Consider the following 26,483-nt stretch of genomic DNA (forward strand, 5'->3'; position numbering starts at 1 on the left):
AAAAATAGCAAATGGATTTGTCGTGCATGACCGGCCGATGAGTTCAACTTGGCACCCTTAAAAGTTAACTAGCAAAGTTGCCAGAACAAGAATGCTTACACATGCACGGTAATCACCCCGAGACGGCCGTCGGGGAATACTGCAAGATGTCGCGAGGCGAACCGGCGCTACAGCTTTCGTCGCGCGCATAATTATGCAGTATGGTCCTGTGTTGCATATGTTACATACGTATGTATCTCGGCCCTCCCCCCCCCATCCATGTACTGCTCCACAGTGCACCAAGGTATATAAAGAAAAATGGGGACGAATACCTGCCTGGAAAAACCGCCCCTACGTAACAAAGGGGTTGAGCAGTTGGGCGGTTCAGCCGTTGAGCGATTGATCGAACAAGCGGTTAATAATGGAGATGCTTTTATATGATGATCAATTTTGCGCCCTTTTTTATGTAACCATTTTTATTATGTGTATCCCGCTTGCAAAAAAAAAAAAAAAGAGAAAAAAAAGGAACTTCCAAGAGAACAAACAACCTGTTGTTGAATGAATAGCCGTTTTAATTGTGCACACAACACATGAACTGTGTCAGTAAAAGTGCCAGGTTAAAATTATGCAGTGGGTCGACTGGTTGGAAAAGCTTAAATTAAGGCATTGAAAAAAACGATGTAATGGAATTTGGCACCCGCAAAGTATTTTTTCTTTTTTTGCCTAATCGATGCGGAGCAAACGCATCGTGATGGTTCAAAAGCTGGGCGGAAAGGTTTCTGCAAGTTTAGTATTCACACGAAGAGCAATGCTTTGTGATAATTGGGATAGTTCCATTTGGCATGCTTCCACAATTGGTAAGTTTTGTCAGTAAATTCTTTTAAGCCCCTTAAAGATGCACACACCAGTAACATCACAGGTAACCCTTTTTAATCATCGATATTTTCACATAAAAATAATTGCACAACTGCTGGTTCATTTGCTGATTCTTTTTGAATACGCGCGTCTGTTCCCAACATGTTGTCGATGCTCGTAGAGGTGAATGTCCTTCTTCCTACATTTTTCAAAAGGATCCATTTGATTTCCTCTTCAACAACGTGGCGAAAAATGCCTCCCTTGTTCATGAAAATTTCACGTTCTACATAGCATTCACGAGAAAAAAAAAGGAAAGAAAAAAAGAAAAGAAGAGAAAAGAAAAAAGGGCACTTCTTAAAACAGCTAAATGCTCACAAAAGTGCAAAATTGCAAAAGTGCTAAAATCGAGTACAAACGAAACGAATACCTTTTTTAAGGAAACGCTTTAACCATGTGGCAGAAAATATAAAAAAGCACGCGAAGCGGTTCATTTGGCTCATGGGAAACAGTTCATGCCGTTACATGTACAGGCATGTACATTCACTCAATTAGTCAACGCTAATGTGTTCCGTGGGTCCAAAAACTAGGCGACTGTTTTGCTTTTTAAGTGTACAATGAGATTGTGACTCTTTTAGGGGAGCATAAACTGGCGCAGAGCGTATTGCGTACGCGTGTGCAGAGGTGATCACAGGAAACAATTAAACCGGGCACTTCCTACATCTGTTTGAAAATAACACAAAAAGTATGTAATTTATTATTTAGCGGCGTGATATATCTTTTGGATTGACATAGACACAATTATGAACTAAAACTGAGATAAAAGAAAAGAAAAAAAAAGAGAAACGTCAGTTATGCTCTGCTAGAAAGACAAGATGATACGAAAAATTGTCGAAAGAGGAATTATGAGAAAAAATGCACACCGGAGTTACTTCCCTTTGGGTAAACACAGTGGGGAGTGCCTCCTCAGTGACAAAAAGTATGTACACTACGAAGGTGGCTTGAAAAGGGGGAGTAACCATTTAGGCAATGATCCTGCTGAGGGAGGCAACAACGTTGACAGTTGTATTGCCAACCGTGTTAGCGATAGCGGCCACGCCAGCTCACCCCTCGGCGAGGAAAACAAAATAGTTGTACACCAAAAGTACAAAGTGCAAATGGCCCTGTGCATAGACAGATTCCCCCTGACCTTTGAGCAGGAAGAGTTTGAAAAAGATTTCGAAGATTTCAAAGACAAATGGCTTCAAAAAACGAACAACAATTTGAATATCAACGAGGAATTTTTACACATGAAATATAATTTGAGTTCCTTTCACGATCGGAAAAAGGAAAATCACCTTGAGAGCACCAATTTAGAGGATGATATGGGGCACCAAAAAGGTAAAAAAGATAAAGGTGTGGATCATATGCCAGGTGAAGAAGCGACGTCTGTAGAAAATGACGACCTCGAAAATTTGTTTGCCAAAGAAGGTATACAAAACATTTTAAACGCAAAAGAAAAAAAAAAAAAAAAAAAACGATGGAGATGCAAATGAGGAAAAAAAAAAAAAGTACGATGATAATCATGAAAGCGAATATAACTACAGAAGTGTTACGAGGAAACCAAATCATTTTTTATACTTAGTGGTGAAATATAAAAAAACAAGTAAGTGGATGTTCCCATTGATGGATTTTAAAAAAAAATTAACAATCAGACAAAATTTACAACACTTATGCACGGAACATTTAAAGTGTGAAATGCCATTTTTTATTGGCTACTGTCCTTGTACGTTTGAAAAAAGAAAATATAAAATTCCTCTTCTATTTAACGAAATTATCGGGAGAAAAATCTTCTACTACAGAGCGCATTACCTGAACCACGACGTTAACTTGAATCTGTCCAACAATGAGCATATAGATGACTTTGCGTGGTTGTCACGCTCCGAGCTGAAAGACTTCCTCTCCAGCAGCAAATACCAAGTCATAAAGTGTGCCATCCCCCTGACGTGAGGAAAAAGGGGTAGGGAAAAGAAATGACCGTGTGAGTAGGTGCTTATGTAGGCGCTTATGAATGTACTTATGCATGTACTTATGTATGTGCCCCTTTTCGCTCCTTTTTTTTGCGCATAATAGGACGAATCTCACCCGTTTGTGCTAGTTGCCCATATCGAAATTGACCCGTTCCATCTCCTTTTTAATTTGATCCTTCACCGAATGACCATTGGCACGAGTAGCACTCGACTCGGTCTGCGAGCCACAGGAATCTGCATTGTTTGCGTCCCCTCCATTTTCATCATATAACTTTTGAAAGTACTCCCTTGACCATTCGTATATATTTTTTTTACTTACATGCTCATCTTCAGAGGACTCGGCTGGATTGTGAAGTATCATATTTTTGGCGTAGGCCACCAAGATGGCATTCAGCTTTTCCGAAATGGTTATTTCTTCCGATAGATCAGCCGAGTCTGTTTGACAGTCCACCTCTCGTTCCATGTGGTAAGGCAGCGAAGTAGCGAAGCGGTGATATGTAGACGCGTCCAAGTCGTGATATGTGGACGTGTCGAAGCGGCAGGGGGCCCCACCCTCAGCATGTATATCACACGGATGCACAGAAAAAATGGCGCTTGTGCATAATTAGGCACGCTCTCTTTCCCCACAGGGGCAAATAAAAGGCTACACAAGTAGATATACACTCCTTCTGAAGTCCATATGTCTTCTAGGCTATTTTAAAGGGCGCACATTTATGCTTCCCCTTTGTTTTGTGAGGTCGCTGGTTGAAAATCCCAATTAGGAACCACGTCCTTTCGTTTTGCAGAATATGAGAAAATCCCTTTCTGCAACTTTTTATTTCTCCTTATCGATGCGCAGTTCAACAGAAATAATTTAAGCAAATCGTTTTACTTTCCTGTTGTCCCTTACACGAGAGCTTATATAAAAGAAAAAAAAAAAAAAAAAAAAAGACAAGGAGGGAGAACATCGGATTTGCGTCCCGCCTTTCTTTTCCCGAATAGGGAAAAGTCACGTAGGAGACATTTAAAGGACTCGCTTTGCACTCCTCATGATACCATTTTGGCACTTCCCCTTCTACCGCGGGGGATAAAAAAAAAAAAATAATAAAATCAGCGCTAAATTTGGTCCTACTTTGCTAAGAAGGAGAAACATGCTATTCAGTGTTCTGTTTTATTCTCTGTTCTCTTTTTTTTTTTTTTTTTTCCCTTAAATGACAAGTTATGATAAACATTGCGAGAAACTATACTCCCTTCGCGTTCAGGTGTATACTACTCTCACTTTTTAGTTTTTCCCGTTTGGGAGAATAACCCTACACCACGTCATATAGTGAAAATATACACACTCAATAATCCAAATCATTCGAAATAAGGCCATCTTGTGAGGAAACAAACTCATCGTAATTAACAGAAAAGTGAACGACCTAACGAGATTGCCACATACTATTAATTTGACCATGTCTTGTATAGAGGGAGGAAGACCAACGGATAGACCTTCCGTTCTGTTCCTATGGGAAAAGCAGACCGATGACAGCTACAACCCAGAGAATAATTTATGACCAGAAATTTGGGTTTCCCCACAGATGCAGAAATTAATGTATGTGCTTCTTTTCGCTCATAAAATGGGGGCACAAAATGGAGGCACAAAATGGAGGTACAATCTGGAGGCACACAAAACGTTCCTACTATGTAATCGCATTGGCGTTCCACGCCCTTGCTCGATTTTTCCTTCTGTCCTTTTTTCCTATTCGCGCGCACGACTTCCATCTCGGCCAGATTCACGCAGAAAAAAATGAACACAACAGGGCTGACTTCATAACGCCAATGGGCAAAGGCTGTGTATACAACTGTGAGAGCAAACATACAGGCATAATGAGCAAGGAGTTATATAACTGCGCCACGTCAACGCCACATGGGCCACACATATACACTGCGCTAGGACATAATGATGTAAACGTTGCTGCATTTTTTTTATCTCAATAAATAGCTTATCCGCATGTATGCATTCGGTTTGCTGAACTTTTCCATTGGGCATTAGGGGACATGAATTTCACTCACACGAAATTAGTGATTGGCAGTGATTCAGTTTGCATTCTCTTCGTTCAGCCTCTTTTGACAGCGTGGCGGCCATGTCAGTTTTTCACGGACAGTCCCCCCGCCAAAATTTGCTACACTCAAACGGAATATAAATCCCACCGTTTTCAGTTTTTAAAAAATTAAAATGCAAAATTCACGATGGCTAAAAAAGGGGAGAAAATATTCTCCCCGAGACGAAAAACTCGTTCGTGTGTCTGTCAAGAGTGTGTACGTAGTCACATGTTGTAAATTAAAATATTCGTAATCATGCGAATATGCAATATATTTACGTATAAATACGTGTGGTATGCCTTCGCGTACATATTTGTCCACGGCAATCGTAAAAGATTTCCAATTATGCTAAAATTAAAATCAAGTAAAATCCAAAATTGGCATGATACGTGAATATACGTTTCATTTATGCAAAGCGAAGTCTTCAAATTTGTTCATACACGAATGACGGAATTTTCCATTTTTTAATTTGTTCCAAATTAGCTTTAAAAAATTACTTCTAAGGTGGGGAAAACGTAGTTGCAGCAAAGTGGGGGAAAAATACTGCTGTGTTAACCTGGGGAAAGGAAATATTGCCGAACGCCTTTTTTATAGGTGCCTCTTTTTTTTCCTTTCCTTTGAGATGTTTTGCGCTTCGCTGCTTAACCGCTTGACCGTTTTGCCGCGTTTTCTTTTTTCCCGTGCGCGAATGAAGTTCACGTGCTAACAATTAACTTGGGCGGAATATTACGCGTATATGGATTTAAATTAAAGCAATTCTACCTCCGCCGGAATTTGTAAAATGTGAATTTTCCGTACGCTTGCTTTGTGCATAAATTTCCAACACGTATAATGTAAATATATACATAATACTGTGTATACGTTATATATGCATCATATTATGTATCGACTGCATACTTGCATGCGCGCACGTACGTATATATACTGTGCTCTGCTGTTCTGTACGGTACCGTACGCGCGTCCTCTTAACATATGTTCATACGCAGTACACGCGCGAGTTTCCACGCCCGCGCAGGGGCACAGTACGGATGGGCAATTCCTAAACGAAATGCCACTGAGTACAGGCAGCGCTATCGGGATTTATCGCCCTGTGCCCACTGCATATTCCGCTATTTTATATGACAGCCAACAAAATACATAACATATGTTATAATATATAGCCCATTTCGACAGGCTGCACAAATGACGCACGGTCATTGTGCTAAATCCATAGCAGCATATGCAGCGAGGTACATGCTCATACTACACCGTATACTGCGCCGTGCATACGTGTGAGTAGCTATTTATTATACATATGGGTCGTTTACTTGCGTGGATTATTGTACGCGCAGCACCTTTCCATCTACGCGCTTGTACATATGTGCTTTAACATACTCGCATAGGTTAAATATCCCATGCGCGCGACTGCATTACTACATTTATATGCCACATTTTACATGCACATAATAGCAGCTCCAAGCTTTTTTCCATGCTCCCCACATGCTTAGAAAAAAACACTTAACAAAAAAGTTGTCAACTGTGCCTATGCTACACGCCAATCCATACGTGCCAACTGCCTCATGCCAATTGTCATATATGCCAACATGAGAATATGCGTATCATGGCCCACTCTAGAAACTCGACCAAATTTGACGAGCTTCGTTCGGCGCTAAAAAAAAAATAAAATAAATATATGCGAAAAGGTGAAAGAGGCCTCTACATAATAAATGTTTAAAAAAAAAAAAAAAGAGTTATCAAAATTCACGCTGTTGTTTTTTAGCCCAATTTAAGAAAAAAATTGATTCTATTCGAATTGGAACAAAATTGCCTACATGTTTGTGAGCAATAAAAGAGACAGGTACATAAAGGAGGCAGATTTCTTTTTCTTCTTTTTTTTTTTTTTTTTGCAATTTTGGTGATTTCTAAGAATTAATTTCCCTTTTTGAGTTTTTTCCGGTACATGTGCTGAAGTACTTCATGCAAAAGTGTATTCATACGAATATGTACAAATATACGCATGTACGTGTGCACGTATGCACAATTTTAAGTATTCCTCTTAAACGCACGCATACGCGCACAACCCCCCACCGCTGCGATCCGCGCTCGAGGTGCAGGCACGTGCCAATAAGGGGAAGCCACCAAACCCATGCATACTCGTAAATGAAAGAGCTGCACCAATTGAAAAACGGAGTCCCACGCGATATTATCAGCCTTCAGAGCTTTGGGAATTTCTGCAACTTCTGCCTTTTTTGCAATTTCCGCACTGCGGGCACGGGAAAAACAGGCTAACAAAGTGGATAAGCCGAACGAGTATAACCATACCAAGCGCGCGAAGTGTGCCGCTCGCCTTCAACCACCGTCGAAGAAGATCTGTCACATAGGACGTACCTTAAACGGGCACCGTGGCAATCGCACCGTGGTAGTCGAACCGTCCCAATCGCACCACAACGCCGCAACGCTCTCCCCATAGCCCCCTCACCACAGCAGAACCAACGCACAAAGAAAACATCCATTCGAATATGAAACCAAAGAGTATCCCCCGAAGGACAAAACAAATAGGCACGATAAAGAGCGCACAAAACACAGAGGCACGGCAGGTAGCGCACAAAATAACAGAAAAAGCATTTTGTTGCGCAAGAAGCGAGAAGCCGAGGAGCAGAAAGGAGAAAACGAGTAATCCCCCAACTGCAGTCAAATACAAAACGTAGTATTATATCATGAAGAGTGTTGAACATGACAATGACTCAGCCTCGGAAGGAAATGAAGTAAAAGAAGAAGTTGTAAATAAATACATACTAAATAAACTGAGTTTAATTTTTAACAACAATATTAAGTCCATATCACATGATGATGGTAAAAACAATGAAGAAGAAAGTGAACGAGAAAAGTATAGAAGAGCAGATACGACCAACACCAATGACATTAAAAGCACGACAGTAGTAGCGGAGAAAAATGGTCCACTAAGCAAAAAAAATAGCTCAATAAATATCATCGAAAGGAATAACAGCAATGTTGTGGATGTGTATAGTACGAATAAGCAACATGAAGGGGTTAGCGACCCGACGCCGGGGATAGAAAAAAACCTTTCAAGTGCCCCCAATGTGAACAGTACAAACGTGAACGAAAAGAATAATCTCAGTACTAACGTGAGCGAAAAGAATAATCTCAACATTGTTGACATAAAGGACATGCACGTTTTGGAAAATCACACCTTAAGTAATTCACTAGAGAAGGACATCTTAATGCATAATGGTGGGCAGATGAAGAGGGAAAATACCCTCGATAAAGCCAACAGCATAAGTATTAACGACCTGTTCAAGCTAAACTCAGAAGCGTATCTTAACATTGACAGCTCGCTGAAGAAAGGGAATCTCAGCGAAATTTTAACAAACGAGAATAACCTTAACTTGTACACTCACTACAACAATGGAGGCAGTATCAGCAATAATGTCGTGAAGAAAAACGAACGATGGAAGAGATACATTAAATCCATTGAACCATTTTTAGATGTACATACCATTATTAATTTAAGTCAAACGTGTAAATTCTTTTACAAAAGGAAATATAAAGTATGGCATAATAGGTTAATATTTAACAGCTATCTAGGGTATAACCCTAGGGTTCTCTATGAATATGTTTTCCCAAGAATATATAAGCACATTCACAGATCGGTTAGGAGAAGACTTTGTCTAGATTTCACCATGTGCACTTTAATAAAAGACATAACTGTGGCTAATGTATTAAACCAGATTTACAACTTCGATTCGTTAAATACGAAACATTTGTTTATATATAATTTACAAGAAATTTACTTTGACTTTTGTCATCACCTGACGGATAAGACATTAGAAGTTTTGGCGCAGACGAGATTGCCGTCTTTGAAAACGTTGAGTATAAAATGTGTTCGGAACAAATACTTAACGTGCGCCCCCTTGACAGTTATGTTGAGGAAAAATAAGTGGCCAGTGTTTACCAACTTTATCTGTTCCTTTTCCAATGCATGGCTAGAACCAATCTTCATTATGGCTAATTTTATTATCAATCGAGCGAACAATCAGAATCATTTGATTTACCATAAGTTGAAAAACTTACGTAAGACGTTAGAGACGATGAAAAATTTTGATAATTCAATCGTTTCTTCTTCTGCGAATGAGGAATGCAACCGCAGAATTATGAACGAAAGTAACAGTTACAATTTTATGAGTTTTCAGAGCTGTGCGGATGGCAGTAGTAGCTTGGACAGGTCAAACTTCGCAGACTACCCCAGCACGCATGGGAACAACCACGCGGGATGCAGTGGTGTATGTAGTGCAGGCTATCCCAACGAGTGCACCAACACCTGTAGCAACAATTTGTACAACCGCAACCGTGACCAGGACCTCAGTCGAAACCCCGGCAGCAAGAAAAAACTCAAGTCCCTGCTGAATAGCGAAACAGAGTGCAGCATCAGTCAGTCCGAAACGAATAACAACTTCAGCCTTTTTAACAATTTTTTCTATAATACTATAAAGCACTTTGGCTATTCTTCGAGGATGCAGAACGGCTTGCCGTACCCGGACTATAGCACCCTTGCGAAGAGTTCCCCTCAGAGCCGGAAGGACGACTTGCAGGTGTCAGTGGCTAGTTCGATGCCACACGGCAGCGCAGTCAGCAGCGGGATGGGCATTGGGAGTGGCATAGGAATGGGTAGCAGCTACGGTGGGCACATGCACGGCAATGGCGGAGGGAAGAACTCGACCGCAGACCCCCATCACGGTGGAAGCAACACTCACCAGCCGCACGAAGGCCACGATCAAACGCAGCACGAACAGGCGCAGCAGGAACAGCAACAGCATGACAGTGCGCATCTTCATCATCATGCACCCCATGATCAGCCCCACCATTATCACCCACACTACGACCATCCATACGACTACCCACCCCACGATCGTCGATTCCATAGCCGCACGCGCAATATCCGCGCCTACGAGAGGAAGGACATCTTTGACGAGTTCCTCTCGGGGGAATATACCGCAACGTGCAGCAACGAGAAGAGTAGCCCCACGAACGAGCCGGAAAATGGCATCTGCACTGTGAAGCACGAATGCAAAGGAACAGACGTTAAGCGCGTGAAGGGGGAGGAAGATGAAGAGAGTTACAACACCGAAGAGAGAGGAAACGTGGGAGAGGATCATCAGAAAAGTAACACAGATGGAGGTAAGAAGTGTTTCGAGAAGAGGAGACAGACGAATGAAAATAGCAAGAGGAAGAACGACGAGAAGGGGTTCCCCGACAATGGGGAGGAAGAAATAAAAATTCGGAAAGTAAGAGAAGGCGAGGAGAAGCGAAATGAGAAAAGGATCGACAATGAGGGGAAAAGCGATAACGAAAGGAAGGAAAGGAATAGGGGGGACCCCCAGGTGAATGACCCAAGTGATAGAAAGGAAGTCAAAAGAAGTCACAAAAAGTACGAAGAAAAGGAAGAGAATGAAGAGGACCTGCACAAAAATAATAGTGTGAACCCTGCGGAGGAGAACCATGCAACGAAGGAAATAGACGGGTCAGAAAAAAAAAACCATAAAAAAAAAAAATTGGAAAAGGAAAATTTCTATGAAAGTAAAAAAAGTAATCCAATTGGAAGTAATAAAAAGTCCAAAGTGTTAACAGCCGAAAATATTTTTTGTATGAACATTTTACACAACAATGTGAACACGTTTGATGAGGAGGAAGAGGAAGACGAAGACGATGACGAGGATGATCCAGAGAAAAATTTAAACAAGTGCCGATGTAATGGAAAGAGTTGTATATACACCACAGAAGAAATTAATTTCAAGTGTAAATGTGAGGACTGCCCCTTTGCCAATGGCTACAAAAATTTAATATCAGTGGACGACCCGTATATTCAGTCGCACTTTGTGCAACCCAATTTGGATATTCTGGGCTCATGGGGAAGCAAATGCTTCCTCGAAAGTATAGGACTGGACATTTACGTCAAAGGGTACAGTGTAGCATTAAAAAATGAAAATATAAAAATCTGTGTAAAGTTAAGTAAAAAGATACAAGACGAATTGTACGATTTGAGTAAGAGTGAGAAATATAAAAACAATAATTTGGTTTACCTACTCAGAGATAAAGGAAGTGAATTGCTATCCAACACCCCGTTAACCATCGAAACTGATGAGAACAGAGGAATCGACATTTGGACGTTACCTATATCGCTGGCCATTAGCAAAAAGAACAGATACCTCTTCTATTTGGTACTAAAAGGAGGGGCCAAAATTGACATTTGGGACTACTTAGGAAAGTCCCCCTTGTACATGGCGTGCGAAAATGAATCCAAGGAGTTCGTGGAGGTGTTGCTAGAAGAGAGGAGGAAGAGGAAGAAGAAAAATAACATCATCCAATACGACTATAAAAGCTCTGTTACGATGGACCGCGAAGCATCGCTTGCGAAGGCCGCCAACAGTAGTAACAACCCACAGGTGAACGACGGGGGTCAGGGTGGATCCCCCCCACCCGTTACGGAAATGGAGAAAAATGCCCCCAGGGCTGGAGGAAGTTCACCAGAAGGAGGCCCCCCCGCGAAGGGAAACTCCCTGGATAAGGGGAACTCTTCCGATAAGGCAAACGACCTTGATAAGGCAAACGCCCCCCATAACGGAAGCACACTTGAGAAGCAAAACTCAAACGATGCGGAGTCAACCACGTGTGAAGGAACCAAAAAAAATAACGACAACTGCAACACGATTTGTGTGAGTCCCTATGGAAACACCTGCGACAGTTATTATGTGACCTTCCCCATAGACATAGAAAATGGATACATCCCTCTCAACATCGCGATTAAGAAGAAAAATTTCTCTATCGTGAATTCGCTAGTGAAAAATGGAGAAAATTTGAATATCATCTGTCCCTTCGTGAGGGACTACAAATCCCCCCTCTATCTCGCCTGCGAAAATAACATAAGTGAAATTATACAGCTACTACTGGAAAATAAGGCAAACCCAAACTGGTGCTACCATAACAAATTCACCCCCATTTTGCTTGCCTACAATTTAAACAAGGCTTGGGTCAATCATTTTATTGATGCCGGGGCAGGAGAGAAACCTTGTGACAGACACATTTTAACTGAAGTTCTATCTTGCGCAATTTTTAAAAATGATTTATCAACTGCGCAGTTGTTGTTGAAAAAGTACCCACAACTGCTCCAGGGGGAACATAATTTATGGTCCCTACCATTTATCCAGGCGTCCAAGTTGGAGAGACTTAACATATTGAAATATTTGCACACATTGAAGAAGGAAATTATTAATCAGCTGGATTCAAACAATGTCTTGTCTCCAATCCATGCTGCCGCAGAAGAAGGGAATCTGGAGATCTTAAAATTCCTGCTGGAAAATAATGTAAATATTAATCTAACAAATAAATACCATCAAAATGCTTTGCATATCGCTTGCCTAGAAAATCAGGAAAAAGTTGTCCAACTTTTGCTAACACATAATATAGACGTGAACTGTAAGGACAACATCAATGGGGAGTGCCCCCTAATGATCTGTATCCGGACAAGGAATGAAATCCTAGCACATCATATTCTTAATGAAGGGAAGAATATTAATTACAACCTTACCAATATACACGGAGAAACTTCCCTAATATATTCCATCTTTTACGGCCTGTACGACATTGCCGATGTTCTGATGACCAGAGGAGCGGACGTCTCCGTCAGGGACATCAATGGGGACAAGTCGTACAACGTCGCATGCGAGAGGGTTCTGTCCCACAGGACTTGCAAAAAAGTACTAAAGAAATTTCTCAAGCTGTACAGGTCACAAAATAAGAACCTCCTTCCCAAGAAAAACAAAATTAACAGAAAAAATAAATTTTACCAGTCGTACCAGAGCATCAACCAGAGCTTCCTCAGCATCTTCCGCATCAAGAAAGAGAAAAAGAAGAAGAAGCCCCAGTCGCCGTACGCGGTTGAAAATAACGAGGGCGTCCTTCGCTAGTTGGCGGGGTCGAGCCGTTAAGCTGGATATGCACGATGAGCGGAACACGCCATTCTCGTGCTGCGGGGGATGCCAACGTGGGGCAGTCTACCATTAACATGAGCCAGACAACCGTTAACATGAGCTAGACGCGTATTAGCGCCGTCCTCAAATGGGCACGGGTGAGCGCATTCACATGTATATCCTTTCCTGAACGCGCACGTGCCCATTCGGTGGCCCGCGTTTGCAAAGAACCCAAAACCAAATTGAAATGCAAAAATTTGTTACGAAGACTGCCAAAACGAAGGAAACATTTTGTTTATGTAAAAGCCAAGTCCTCCAAAAAACGCTCTCGCCCCGTACGGCACACGTACATATACCTGTGTCCACATGTGTAGGGGTATATGTATTACTATTTTCAAAAGGCAAGGTGGGGACACACATGTGCATGCATGCCCGCGCATGTACATGTATGCCTCCGCTTCTTGCAATGTTTTTTAATTAAAATGTTTCACCTTTTTAAGGCACAGGAGATGTGCATGTTTATGTGTATGTTTGGTTATATGAGTGTGAGTTTTCTTTTTCTTCTTTTTTTTTGTATGTATAGCCCACATATATATATGCGCCTATGTACGCGCGTATGTATGAGTTGCACAGGTGTAGCTAGTGAGTAGTGAGCCTCATGATGAGGCAGAAATGCTGCAATTATGTTATTAATTTTGTGTTTTTTTTTTTATAGTTTGTAGAGTAATTATTTTTGCCGCCATTTTGCTAGCACTCGTTCCTTCATTAATTTTGAGACTACCTCATTATCATGACATTATTGTTTCTTTTTTCATTGTCACCAGATCGCTGCCCTTCTGCTTATTACCATATTTTATAATTATATATTTTTTCTTTTTTTTTTTTGTCTCTTCAAATTCGTCCATTTAGAGGGTCCGCCACTTTATGTGAACAACTTAACAGAAGGCGATTCCGCAATGATTAGCACAAAAATGTGAAATGATAATTCTAATTTTTCGAGGATGCTTCCTACGTACAAGTAGAGAAAATAAGAAGAGGGGGCGACAGCCCGCAAGGGGTTTTTGATTTGGGCCGCACGCGTCACCCCAATTTGAGCAGCGCTACATATGGCCATTGGAATGGAGGGTACACAGACTGATGGTCCTACATCACGCATGAGCTTTACATTACTGGGCTAGCAACCTACCAAAAAGGGGAGCATGGAAGGGGTGTCATACGTGCCTCATCACATATCACATAAGCACAAGCGTGCGCGCTGCGAACACACCGCGTAGGTTGTCGATCAGGTTCTCGCGCAGGCGCCGTTACTTGCTCAGGAACTCCTTGTAATCAATTTGGTCTGCCTTGTTGCAAAGCTCCCTAGGAGTGTTTGAAAAAAAAAAAAATATATATATATAAACATATATATATACCTATGTTGAGTTAACCAGTCCTCCATTGCGTCAAAATGGAGAGTCTACTTTACCGCGCCTTACCCACCTGATAATTGCATCCATCTCTGCATTCGACATTCTTGACCCAACAGTGGTGAAGAGTGACTTAAACTGATCCTTGGAAATTTTTCCTGTTCTCTTTTTTTTTACGATAAATGAAAAGTAGAAACACCATATGTTGTGACCACACGTGTGCTGAAATTGTAACTATGAAAATATGCGCAGGATTAGGCAACGAAGGAAGGCGCACTGCATCTCTCTTTTTTTATTCCATCACTTTTTTTTACTATATTTAAAATTGCTTAGAAGCTTGAAACAGCATTATAAATATGGGAATAGTTAAACATAAAGGTGGGCAGCATTTACATGAACATCGTAATGGCTAAAGACGTCCACTAATCCGTCTGTGGAGACACTAAACAACTTCAATTTTTTGCAGAACTTTTTTATATTTGATAAGGAACATATCCCTAAGAGGGGTGGGTAAAATGTAGTAATGGAGTGGAATGTGTAAGGGGCTATTTATAAATTCCATTTTTGTCCATCATTTTGAAAATACATTTAGAGGTGATGACAAATTATTTGCTCTTTTCCCAACCGTTGGTGGTGTGCATAAATTCGTCTATGTCTTCCTTTGAAGGGACATAACCCTAAGGGGAGAATGGACTCAGATTGAGAAAAGCCTGTCGGAAGTTGCACTAATTTGAAGAGTTCCCTACTGGAAGGGTTACCCTCGAGGATATCTCTTCAAACGCAGGGAGAGTCACTTGGCTGCACCCCCTTAGAAGGCTTACCAACTTGTACACGATCTGCAGGGCATTCTCTATATTTACATTTTTGGATCCATCCTATGCAGGGGGTATTTTTCCAAAAAAATAGGCAACAGTTTGAGCACATAGGAGCAGAAAAAAAAAATAAAAAAAAAGCACACCGTAAGGGTGCATAGAAAAAAAAATGCACCACACATGTAGACTAAATGCGTTTACTACAAACGCGTGCCACTCGAAACCGTCATGCAATGCCGCTTTGGCACTATTCCAAATGTAGTGCTTCTATCATTTGTGGGTGTGCTCCCTTTCGGACACCCATGGGGGAGGGGAACAATAAGCGTGTTTTTTCCTTTTTACGGATAATTTATTAAAAAGGGAAGTTAGCTCAACTTCGCTGGCCAGTTCCTGAGTAGCGTTAGAAACGGGGAAAAAAAAACATAAAAAATGAGGGACATTCCGTAACATAGAGAAACATGCCCCGACATGGAGAAGCATGCCGTGACAAGAGAGACGTGAGTGGAATCCAGAAAATATAAACAAATTCGCGCATTGCACCACATAGTGAAACATAAGATACGCGCTTCCTACGCATGACATAGCGTGTGCGTGGCAATCCTGTGTGGGAGTATTCAAAGGTACCTCCATTTTGTCAAAACCTGTCTCTCATGTAATCTGTCAAGTTTGAGTGGGAATTTTTCCCTCTTCTGAGTAACCACTACTTCACCACTGAGGGAATAATAACTCCCCAATTCAGCTTCTAAGATAAAGTCTCCACCCCTTTTCTACTGTGAAACAACACCGAGGGTGTATCCCTAACGACAAAAGTGTGCTTTCTGTTTCATATTAGAACATCCGCATACACCTAACGTATGCACGTATTTACAACTGCGCTCTAGTCGGAACGTTTCTGGAAAGGGCATGGGTGGGGACTCAAGAGTTTCACGCAAAGTTTGCATCGATCGAATTAACGGAAAAAAAAAAAGGAAACTCACCGTGCTGGCATACACACAATATGTGCGCACGGATGCAGGTGGAACTACGCACATGTGCAGTAAAACTTGTGCACGTGCTTACACTTACACGCTTTGCACATCCTGCTCACTCCACGGTAAAGCCAAGGCATAAACAATTACTCTTATGGGGTGGAAATAATTAAAAGTTGCAGTTATGCTTATATAAGCTAAATTTTAAAATCAAAGGTAAAAAGGGGATTGATAAATAAACGCATGAGGATACGCGTGTTCATATATAAATATAGGTGAACCAATTAAAAAAAAAAAGAAAAGAAAAAAAAAACAAAAATATGAAAACACCCTCTCAAAAATTTTACAACCGATAAAATGGTACACTGAATGTGCGCTATTTGGATCTGCGCGTTTATACAGAAATGGAAAGAGGTGAAAGAGGGGCAAAACTCTTCATATAAGCGGCACAAATACATATATATGTCTCGAGTGCCCCAATCGATGGGGTAGTAATCGCACGGGGAGAATCGCGTGGGTACATACACAATGTTATATGTACACGAAATGGAAACATTTGGGAAAAATGAATTAAAATGGACTGCTTGGGGGTGGAAAAAAAGAGAAAAAAAAAAGAAAATTTTGCAAAGCGGGATTTTGCGTGAATTTTTTTTTTTTTTTCCAACTTGGTCCATACATAAAATTAATTTGGCTAAAAAGACTTCAAAAAAAAATGGTACCCAAGGGAAGGGTGTGTGTGCCATGGGTCCATAGATGCGCTGCGGCTTCAGGGGAATACTCCCGCCCATACACATGTGTTCATACATATAAAGACATATGTACACATATAAGCAGATTTACACATATAAACAGATTTACACATAAACACACCGACACATAGACACATGTACACATATGCAGACACCCTAGGAAGAGTAGAACAAAATATAGAGGGACAGAAAAAAACCCAGGAAAAAGAAAAAGGAAGATGCAGCTTCCGCTTGATACGTTTCTGCCTGGGTTCTGTTGTCACCACCACCGCTTTCATAAAAGTAGGGCTCTTCTGACATGTTGGTGTAGGACATTCCAAAGGAAAAAGGGTTCACCCAAACGCCAAAGGAAGCCCTTAACCCTAAATTGTTAGAATAGCCATTATTTCTCCTAACACTTTCTTTCCTTTTCGGAGTGGGTCTAGGTTCTTCCATATTCGAATATTTATGTTCGCTGCTATTTTTGCCCCTTCCATACAGAGGTATTACATTTTCCCTTGAAACTTCAGCTTTGCAGACAGGGCAGTCATTATTTTTTTTAATCCAAGCGGAGAGACATAACCAGCAGAACAGATGTCCACATTTCGTTACCACCGGGTCTCTGACATCATCAAAACAAATGTTACATTCGAATGTACTTCTGCCATCATTTTCTGATGTTGTGTTTTTCTTGGCATTTTTTTCCGTTTTGTTCTTTTCTTCCGAGGTGTTATTACCATTACTGTGTTCTACATTTTTGTTGTCTTTACTAATGGAACTTTTTTCTTCCAGGTTGTCTGTTTCTTCCAATTTGTTTGTTTCTACCTGATTTGGGCCTTGTTCATTTCTTGCATCAGCTTCTCCATCTGCATTTTCTTTATATATATCATCTTCGAATCTAAGTTTTTGGTATTTTTCCTTTACCCCCCGATCTTTTATCATAACGTCGTCATTGTGATGTATTTCCCCGGGTTTTGCCTCATCGGTCTGGGGACGCTCCGCTCTGGTTCCCTGTTCCTTGGGGGCACTTTCTCCTAATCTGTTTTTACGGTTCACTACATTGTTATAATTTTTGCCTACAGTGACGTCGTGCGAGCTGTATGTACTCTGCCAGTCGGTTGACAATATCCTCATGTGGCGGTCCTTTTCTTTAGTGCAGTTTTCACAGCTGGTTATTCGCACTACATATGTAGAGGCGCTATTTGCAGAGGCGTCTCCTCCCTCAGCGGATGATGAACAACCAACTGGGGATTGGTTTCCCCTTTTTTCGGGGTTCACAATTTTGGCCTCCTCTCTTGCTACCGCTTTGGAATTGCTACCCTCAGCGTTTCCACTATCATTATGCTGTGTGTTACTTTTTAAGAATGGCAGATCTTCCCTTTTTTCAAAATGGCCCACGTAACTGGAACTTATTCCGCTCTTTTTAGCACTGTCTGGGGTGTTCTGAGGTGTTAGCTCGCTCTCCATTTCACCCCCCCTTGCGCAATGGCCATTTTCATCTTTTAGTCGTATCGTCGATAATGGTGAGGCGTTTTCATCATTTGTTGCGTCATTTGGGTGGGAACTTGCCGAACGTTCATCCGCCAAGCTTTCGCTTTCTCCCTTAGAAGTTAACTTACTTTTTATGTCACAGAGCACCGGTTTTGCAGATTGAATGTTGTTGTCCTTCCCCTTGGAGAATTCTTCGTTAACATCATAATCGTATATTACATCGTATAGCGAATCATATTCATTTTCTTTTTCATTCATTTTTGGGCTTTCGTTTAATCATTTTTAAAAAAACAACGCGGTTTCTTTTTTTTCTCTAACTTCTGAAAAGAGTTTTGCATATATATTATATATGTAATATATATGTATGTTATATTCTTCCTCGTTTAGTTAACTAGCTCGTTTAAATGCGGAAGGTTTTTTTTCTTTTTTATTTTCCCCCTTCCTCTGGTCTTATTGAATTAAGCAATGCGCGTTTTTTATTACGGAAAAAAATGATTTACGAGCAAACACTTCTTCGCGATATTGTATACTTCCACTTATCGTATACGTGAGTGATTCTCGCAAGGCAGGATTGACTGGTTTTAAACTCGAAAGGGTAAAATGATTATTTCACAAAAAAAATAAAAGCGGTAAAAAAGTGCTAACATGTTATATAATTGTACACGTCTCTGTATTTGAATACATTTTTCCTTTCATCATAAATAAAGTAATGCATATTATAATATACCCCTCGCGGATGTCAAAAAGGAACGCATTATGAGGGGAAAAGAAAAATTTTACTGTTTTGTTTAACTTGTAAAAAATGATCAAAACGCTGTTTTAAATTTATTTTAACTTTTTCTTTTTTTTTTATGGGCGTTGCGATTTAAGAAGGAAAAAAAAAAGAAAAAAAAAAAAATTGTGTATTATCTAAATGAGCGAGTTGACACTAATAATTTTCGAGCACCTTTTTTAAGACAGTTTTCTTAAAACAATAAAGAGTTTGTTGATTAATTTATATATAGACTTAAATAATACAAACATGAAAGTTATAAAAATGCTCTAAAAGTGTTTTTTTCTGGAAAACAAAAAGAGCAAACTTTTGAATATAACATCTTTTTTTTAACGGCGTAATTATTGAGTGGACCGACACATGAACAGCTCGGTTATTCCAAAGTAATCTAGAAAAGAATTTGAAACCCGTTACAACTTTCAAGAGGAGATTCTCTTAATTTGTTATTTACAATATGGCAGATTTTTCCAACTGAGTTTATTTCCACTTAAAAGGAGAACGCAGGAAACTTGTATGTATCATCATGTATACACTACACAATCGAGCGGGGTGTCAAGAAAACCATACGAGCGAAAGAAAATATCTTCACATTGAAGAAACGTATTGGGTTGACATATTAACGTTTTGAGAACTGCGCGCAGGTATTTTTTTTTTTTCCTTTTACAGCATAAAACGTGCTTTATTTGCGTATGTACGTTGAATGGGTCCCTGGCGGGGGACAAATATGTTGGACACATTAGTCCCTTTATGCTATCACTCGCTTATAGATGCATCTGCTTGGTATTCTTAAGAATTAAAATAACAGAAAAAAGCGCCCCCAGGATGTCTTTATTTCGAAGGTACAAAAGTTTTTTTCTTCCAACGATTAGACATAATAACTTTTTTTCGCAGATTAAAGTTTCTTCTTTGAGAAAATTCCTTTTGTTTATACAAAAGATGGGTGTACGATTGTATTTCTAAAGCGTTTGGAGGGAATATTTTATATTGAGCGTCGTTTAAAAAAACAACTGTTTATATATGCATATGTATGCCGTGTGTATGAAAAGTTAGCTCTGTTGGTATGCTTCTATTACTCGTAGCGTATATCTGGGCTCACGTTGATTGCGCTATCGCTGCTAGAAAATTGAGGTAGTGTTTTCCCCCATTTTACATGTCATGGGTTTTAAAAAAATTTATTTATGAAGAGGAAAACTTGATCTGCAGTTATTTACCCTTAGATTATTTCTACGGCATCCACTTCATCGGTTACTACTGATGTCTGGTGGGTACATATAATATATCATTAGATCCTACACCCCTGTGCAACGTATTTTTTGCAAAATTACTTGTCTATTTTTTCATCTTGACGGGAAAAATTTGCTTCACCTGGTGTGCCGTTTCTTACATTCCGCGAACAGTACGCTCATATTGGTTGGGAACAAAAATTAAATGTTAAAGAGATAAAACAAGAAATCATGCTACGTTAATGCTAACGCTCACTCTAGCATATGTTTGTGTTCCCTAAAAAATGGCAGCTGTTACTAACCTTTTCTTTAGTGACAGAATGAGAAAATACTTTTTTTTGAAAAGGGCGTTACCCAGAACGGTAGGAACAAGTAGTAAAAAAAAAAAAAAACGGGAACTGTAACCTTCCTACCAACCAGTTATATATATATTCCCCGTTTTAAAAGTGGTGAGCATATTTTGAGTGTCCTTCATTTTTGCACCGCATTGTCGCATGAAGGGACGCCGCAAACATTTATTTTGTAGCTAGCTAAAATATATATAGTATATATACCTATGTACGCATGTGTTGGGCCAAATCAGAGGAAAAGTTATGAACCGTTCGTATTTTATTTGGAGAACATCTCTCGTTTGGCTAGCTCACACACACATTAAAATTCTTTTTTTTTAAACGAAGGATTTTAATCTGCTGCAAAGCTAATTTGTAGTTTCCTTGGCTTGAGAGGAGAGCATTATCAAAATTGGTGCATCTCGTTAGTACCTGTATTTTTATACTTCCGGCATATGCGCGATTTTGTGGAAGCATTTTTTTTTAGTTACCAATTTAGCCTTTTTCTTTTAACACACACTTGTTCTTTTAAAACTATTTTTTGTGAAAACCATTCCTAAACGTTTTATACACCAACACGGTTTATGCCTCCTTTTTTACATATGTAAAAGGGAGGAGGGTTGTGTTTCAAAATTTGTGTTAAATATGGGAGTGCTGAGGGGCGAAGAATAGACATATAAATCATATGTAGATATATATGTACACACACACAAATAATGCTAATTAGTGTAATTTTGACGAATGTACATTATTGTACAAAAAAAAAGGGATATTTTTCAAATAAACAAAAAAAAAAAAAAAATATATATATTCAAAACTTTTTGGACCTCTGCAATTTTTCAATAACAGCAGAAAAGGCTGCAAAACTGGCACACCCGCCAAGCATGGAAGGTAACCCTTTTTTGTACGAAATAGTAGCTCCTGTTAGGCAACCAGAATATAAGGTATTCGTTATGTCATTTGCTGCTCTAATTTTTTGTAAAGAATTTTCATAAAAAGAGAACAAAAATCCAATTTTTGCAAAATTGAAACAAGAGCTTTTTATTGATTGTTTAAACAAATGAAACTGTTCCTTCAACTGTTCCTTGTAACTTAAATTGTAATCTATATTGTTTGGTTGCATACTAAAAAAGAAGGCGCCAATTAAAACACCCAAAAATCCTCCACCAATGCCCATTCCGATACATTTGGGGATAATTCCCTCATTTAAGTATGTGTGAACTATTAAAAACGTTTTCTCCTGATCAGTTAGTTCTTCTCCCTTTTTAAAAATTTTAAAATTTATATATTTGTCATTCAGCAAAATGTTATTGCTGCGTCTGTTTTGGTAATTGCTATCATTGTCGTTGTTATTTAAATTCATTTTGCTTTATAGAGAATTTTCACGGTGAGCTTCGGCAAGGAATGAGTTTACATAGCTTGAAGATAGTTTCGCCTGAGCTGTATTATATTATTCTTTTACTGAATTGGGGGCGTTTTTTCTGGGGGAGGGGGGATATAGAAGTGCTTGCTACTTTGTTTCTATATAAATCATATATCAAATTTTGCCACTTTTGTGGAGGATTCAACTCTATGCATATTTTACATTTTTCGAAAATTACCGAAAGGTGTTTTTTATAACGAGGAGGAAAAGGTTATCATTTTTAAGCAAAAAAGGAAAAGAAAAAAATGAAAATTTTTTTTACGATTTTGAAAAAAAAAAAAACAAAAAAACAGTGCATTCGCCGTATCTACATTTTTCTTATGTTAATGAACAACTCGTTTCGCGCTCGTAATCCATATGGTGGTTTTTTAAAAAAACGACGTTTTTCTGCATTCTTTTCGCAATAATTTGCGGTTGAACGTTTTTTTAAGAGATATTTAACCGTTATGTTGACCATTTGAATGTTTGGAAAAATGAGCATACACACGTTTTAGCATTGGACGCGTATTTTTTTTTTTTTTCCACGTTCACCTGGGGATCTTATTAGAACAACTTTTCCTTTGCGTAAAAGTTAGCGTTTCTTCAAAATAGATTCCGTTTAAAAAGGATACGTTTAAAGGTATTATTTAACAGTTTTTTCCGATCGAGGAATGCACATAGGAAGAATATGTACACGTGTATATATATATATATGCATATGTAGACTCTTATGCTAGTACTTTCTGTGCGCGTTTAAAATAAGACACATTCCTGCCATGCAGGTGAGGGTGCGCGTTTTTCTATCCATACACCTCTCTATTAATCAGCAGAGCGGTATGGTACGTTAAAACGTCACAGACGGGTGAAGTAAAAAACCGCTGGCAAGGTTAAGGGCTGCATCTCTGCTTAACAACATTTCGACAATTTTAAGAGCAAATTCGACAGCAGATCCTGGGCCAACAGAGGTTATACAGTTCTTTGATACGCAAACTCTTCCCTTTCCGATATGCTTGAAATCGCTTTCGAATGATGGATATGCTACTGCCTCAACGTCATCAATTAGTGAATGCCTATGTAGGACAGTTTCAGGTGCTGCACATATGGCCGCATAAAATCTGTTACTGCTTTTCTGTGCCTTCAACATCTCAATAACGGTTGGACAATTCGATATTGCGTTCGATCCTTTCATGCCTCCTGGAATGATGATTACGTCAAAGGTGTTATCCTTTACCTTGTCAATTAGCGTGTCCGCAATGACAACATTCTTCGACTGCAGGCATACCTTTTCTGTCTGCTCCACGGACGCTGTTGTCACGCTGATGTCTTCCGTGAAAAGGAAAGGGGAAATATATTTATATATATATATAAGGATGCGAAAAGTATACCCTTGCCATATACACATACGGCACGCCACACACAACATTGTGTTTGCCTTCCTATGTGTAGAATTTTCACTTCATTTCTTAAACCGAGAAAAAAATTAATTCGTCAATTTTGCAACAAATAATAAAAGCATAAATGCCGCTTCAAGCGCACACATGTGGAACGTTTTCCTTACTAGCTCTCCTTAGAACATCGACCGTTGTAATATATTCCACATCTTCCGATCCTGATGCCTTGGGAGGGAGGAGTTACAAAAAAAAAAAAAAAAAAGTGAGCCATAATAAACTAAGAGGGCGTTTCTTTAACAAATGGGGACAAATTCGCCAGGGCTATCATCCCAAATGTGCACGAACGAGCATATTAATAAAGTAGGTACGTACGCAAGCGTTCGATCAGCCCACATTTATCGATAAAGAGAGAAATGACAATCTCTTACCACTACAACTAAGGCTGTTTTTTTTCCGCTCATGGTGATTTTAAATGATATATGAGAGTACACGGCCTTGCTTAGAAAAATTTACGTTAGGGGGGTAGCCTATTAGTATACTAATGAATTCAAGAGGGCAATTGTTCGGCGTAGGAATTACAAAATGGCAGTTTTTATTTGTATCAAAAAGGGATGTGTTTGTTATATGTAATATTTTAAAAAGGCCACCTTTTTTTTTTCTTGCACGTTAATGTGACTTTCTATATGCAATGCGAAAAAGTAACTTTCAGGTGGAGTAAGGCATATAGCACTTTCGAATTAAAGGGGAATATACCATCACCATTTTCTCATTTTGTATACATGCGCATGTGCAAAAGCATTTTTGCGTGGTGGATTCACCTATGAGGATATAAAGAACCACCCTTCATAGGAAGGTATAACCCATAAGAAAAATGCATGCATAAAAAAAAAAAAAGAAACAGACGCAGTTACATTTGCGGGGATAAACCAGAGAAGAAAATAACAACATAAAGAAACGTTACTGGTTGCGTTAAAGGACATATCTTGATATTTTGTTCCCTGTTTCTACAGTTTTCTTAAAAAAACTAGTCTTGTATGTTACTCTCAAAATTTGTTCATTATATAGAGAGATACACAAGTGAACGCCACGCACGCGGGCATAACATTTTTTTCTTACCAATGCATTCTGCCAAAGTATGGCATTATTTAGAGCAACACTTTGACACACCTGTACACATTGATTCATCGCAGTTTAACGAAGCGTAATTTGATGTAGCGCAATTTGATATAACGCAATTTGATATAACGCAATTTGATGTAACGCAATTTGATGTAACGCAATTTGACGAAGTGCAATTTGACGAAGTGCAATTTGACGAAGTGCAATTTGACGTAGCGCTATTTTTTCCTTGTGATTTGCCCCGGTGTAACATGCGAAGTTCACAAAATGACGTTATACAGGCCTGCACTTTTCAGTAGACCCCCTTTCAACTGTGAGGAAAATATTCCGTAGAGGAGGAAGAATTCCTACCATGGCAGGAAAAGGGGTGACTAAAAACAATTTGAAAGATAGTGCATAAAATAATTTACACACATATGCCGGACACGTGCGCATGATGTGAATAAATTAACCTAAGATAAGGAAGAAAAGGAGGCCAGAAAGCTCTGAGAAAAATCCCCGATAATGACAAAGAAGCTTAGGAATTATCCCACAGGACAAAAAAAAGGACCACATAGATAGGAATATGTGTGTATATATGTATATATATATTTATATATATGCACGCATATCTTTGTAGGTGATTTTACGCTGGCCTGCACGGGCGCAGACGCGAACTTGAGCCTTGTGGAAGGGGAGGAAGTTTGCCAATTTTAAAAAGAAAATGAACATACCGGAAGAAGGGCGCTCCCAAAAAATGAACATATCTGATGAAAGACATCTCCACAGAATGAACACCTCTGAAGAAAGACATCTCCACAGAATGAACGCACCTGAAGAATGGCATCTCCACAAAATGAACGACGACGAAATGAGTTGCGCACAGGAGGACGCGAAAAACAAAAACGACAACAAGATTCTTTACATGCACCAGATTTTAGAAAGCCAATTCTATAAACAAATAAAAGAGGAACAAACTATGTATGAAAGAAATGCCGATTTAATAAAGTACAAAGATTATATTTCCCCCCCAAAAAAAAGGGCTTTCACCCTGGGGGCCATTGATGGAATAGGTGGTATTAGTATCCTAAATGCCCCTTTGATGAATCCTGAAAATGCAAAGATTGACCCCCCCATTTTGCAGCTGCCATCGGCAACCAATTTGATAAAAAATGTGCACGTAAAAGTCCATTTTGACAAGAACATTGATAAGTCTTACAAATACAGGACCCAGAATAGCAACAGGGACATTATCAGGAATATGAAGCCGATGTATTCCCTTCCCGAGAAGGTGATGACCTATTATATGCACAAGGGGGGCCATGGGCGGGCCGAACAGAAGGGGGGGCTCCTTAGGGAAGGTGCTGTGGCGGACGTTAAGGAAGACGTTAAGGGAGACCTTGTGGAGGATGTTATGGAGGATGTTGTGGAAGACGTTAAGGAAGACCTTGTGAAGGACGTCAAGCAAGAGACTAGACCAGATGACCCTCAGATGAACAAATTTGGGGACGACCTACCGAATAGCAATGCAGACACGGAAAGAGGCACCCCCTGTGAAGACACACAAATGGCGTGCGACTCAAATGACACGTCCGACAGATCATTTCGCGAAGAGGAATACCAAGTTAGAAGCTGTCATGTGTCGTCACCACCCGCTGCAGACAAAGACGCAATGTGGCCAAGGGGAACGCAAACGATGCCCGCAAAAGAAGTCTTAAAAGCAGCTTTAAAAGTACACTCAAAAACGAAACTGGTGAAAAAAAACGAAGAGTTGAAAAAGCTCGCCAGTGTGGCAAACATATCTGCGGAAAATAAGACCCCCTCAGATGAGACAAACGGCACTCAAGGCGACAAAAATTTTGAGAATGAAGACCAACTGAATTTTTTTAAACTAAATCAGATAATGTCATCGACCTTGACGAATGCCCTTAAAATGTTGGCGGACGATGTTTTCGTTTAGGTGCAATTATTGCACCAGATGTTTTCCTTCCCCGT

General features: G+C 39.7%; 8 protein-coding genes across 8 annotated transcripts; 3 read left to right on the forward strand and 5 right to left on the reverse strand.

Moving 5' to 3' along the window:
• Positions 1 to 1,706: 1,706 nt before the first annotated feature.
• C922_00981 (hypothetical protein) lies at positions 1,707 to 2,820 on the forward strand (the record flags this gene model as incomplete). The annotated part of the gene is made up of 2 exons (XM_008816590.1): positions 1,707 to 2,301; positions 2,456 to 2,820. The coding sequence occupies 2 exons, from the start codon at positions 1,707 to 1,709 to the stop codon at positions 2,818 to 2,820; spliced, it is 960 nt and encodes a 319-aa protein (XP_008814812.1).
• A 144-nt stretch (positions 2,821 to 2,964) lies between these two features.
• Positions 2,965 to 3,303, reverse strand: C922_00982 (hypothetical protein; the record flags this gene model as incomplete). The annotated part of the gene is made up of 1 exon (XM_008816591.1): positions 2,965 to 3,303. One exon carries the CDS (start codon positions 3,301 to 3,303, stop codon positions 2,965 to 2,967), a length of 339 nt encoding a protein of 112 aa, XP_008814813.1.
• Positions 3,304 to 7,600: 4,297 nt separating this feature from the next.
• On the forward strand, positions 7,601 to 12,865 carry C922_00983 (hypothetical protein; the record flags this gene model as incomplete). Its single annotated transcript, XM_008816592.1, has 1 exon — positions 7,601 to 12,865. The coding sequence occupies one exon, from the start codon at positions 7,601 to 7,603 to the stop codon at positions 12,863 to 12,865; it is 5,265 nt and encodes a 1,754-aa protein (XP_008814814.1).
• A 1,307-nt stretch (positions 12,866 to 14,172) lies between these two features.
• C922_00984 (hypothetical protein) lies at positions 14,173 to 15,716 on the reverse strand (the record flags this gene model as incomplete). Its single annotated transcript, XM_008816593.1, has 7 exons — positions 14,173 to 14,227; positions 14,348 to 14,508; positions 14,668 to 14,771; positions 14,900 to 14,951; positions 15,096 to 15,149; positions 15,429 to 15,476; positions 15,660 to 15,716. 7 exons carry the CDS (start codon positions 15,714 to 15,716, stop codon positions 14,173 to 14,175), a joined length of 531 nt encoding a protein of 176 aa, XP_008814815.1.
• A 1,243-nt stretch (positions 15,717 to 16,959) lies between these two features.
• On the reverse strand, positions 16,960 to 18,531 carry C922_00985 (hypothetical protein; the record flags this gene model as incomplete). The annotated part of the gene is made up of 1 exon (XM_008816594.1): positions 16,960 to 18,531. The coding sequence occupies one exon, from the start codon at positions 18,529 to 18,531 to the stop codon at positions 16,960 to 16,962; it is 1,572 nt and encodes a 523-aa protein (XP_008814816.1).
• A 2,877-nt stretch (positions 18,532 to 21,408) lies between these two features.
• Positions 21,409 to 21,960, reverse strand: C922_00986 (hypothetical protein; the record flags this gene model as incomplete). Its single annotated transcript, XM_008816595.1, has 1 exon — positions 21,409 to 21,960. The coding sequence occupies one exon, from the start codon at positions 21,958 to 21,960 to the stop codon at positions 21,409 to 21,411; it is 552 nt and encodes a 183-aa protein (XP_008814817.1).
• An 883-nt stretch (positions 21,961 to 22,843) lies between these two features.
• On the reverse strand, positions 22,844 to 23,851 carry C922_00987 (4-methyl-5(b-hydroxyethyl)-thiazole monophosphate biosynthesis protein; the record flags this gene model as incomplete). Its single annotated transcript, XM_008816596.1, has 3 exons — positions 22,844 to 23,322; positions 23,558 to 23,615; positions 23,819 to 23,851. 3 exons carry the CDS (start codon positions 23,849 to 23,851, stop codon positions 22,844 to 22,846), a joined length of 570 nt encoding a protein of 189 aa, XP_008814818.1.
• Positions 23,852 to 25,245: 1,394 nt separating this feature from the next.
• C922_00988 (hypothetical protein) lies at positions 25,246 to 26,448 on the forward strand (the record flags this gene model as incomplete). Its single annotated transcript, XM_008816597.1, has 1 exon — positions 25,246 to 26,448. One exon carries the CDS (start codon positions 25,246 to 25,248, stop codon positions 26,446 to 26,448), a length of 1,203 nt encoding a protein of 400 aa, XP_008814819.1.
• Positions 26,449 to 26,483: the final 35 nt, after the last annotated feature.

The sequence above is a fragment of the Plasmodium inui genome (assembly GCF_000524495.1).
Source record: "Plasmodium inui San Antonio 1 unplaced genomic scaffold supercont1.3, whole genome shotgun sequence".
Taxonomy (NCBI): Eukaryota; Apicomplexa; class Aconoidasida; order Haemosporida; family Plasmodiidae; genus Plasmodium; species Plasmodium inui.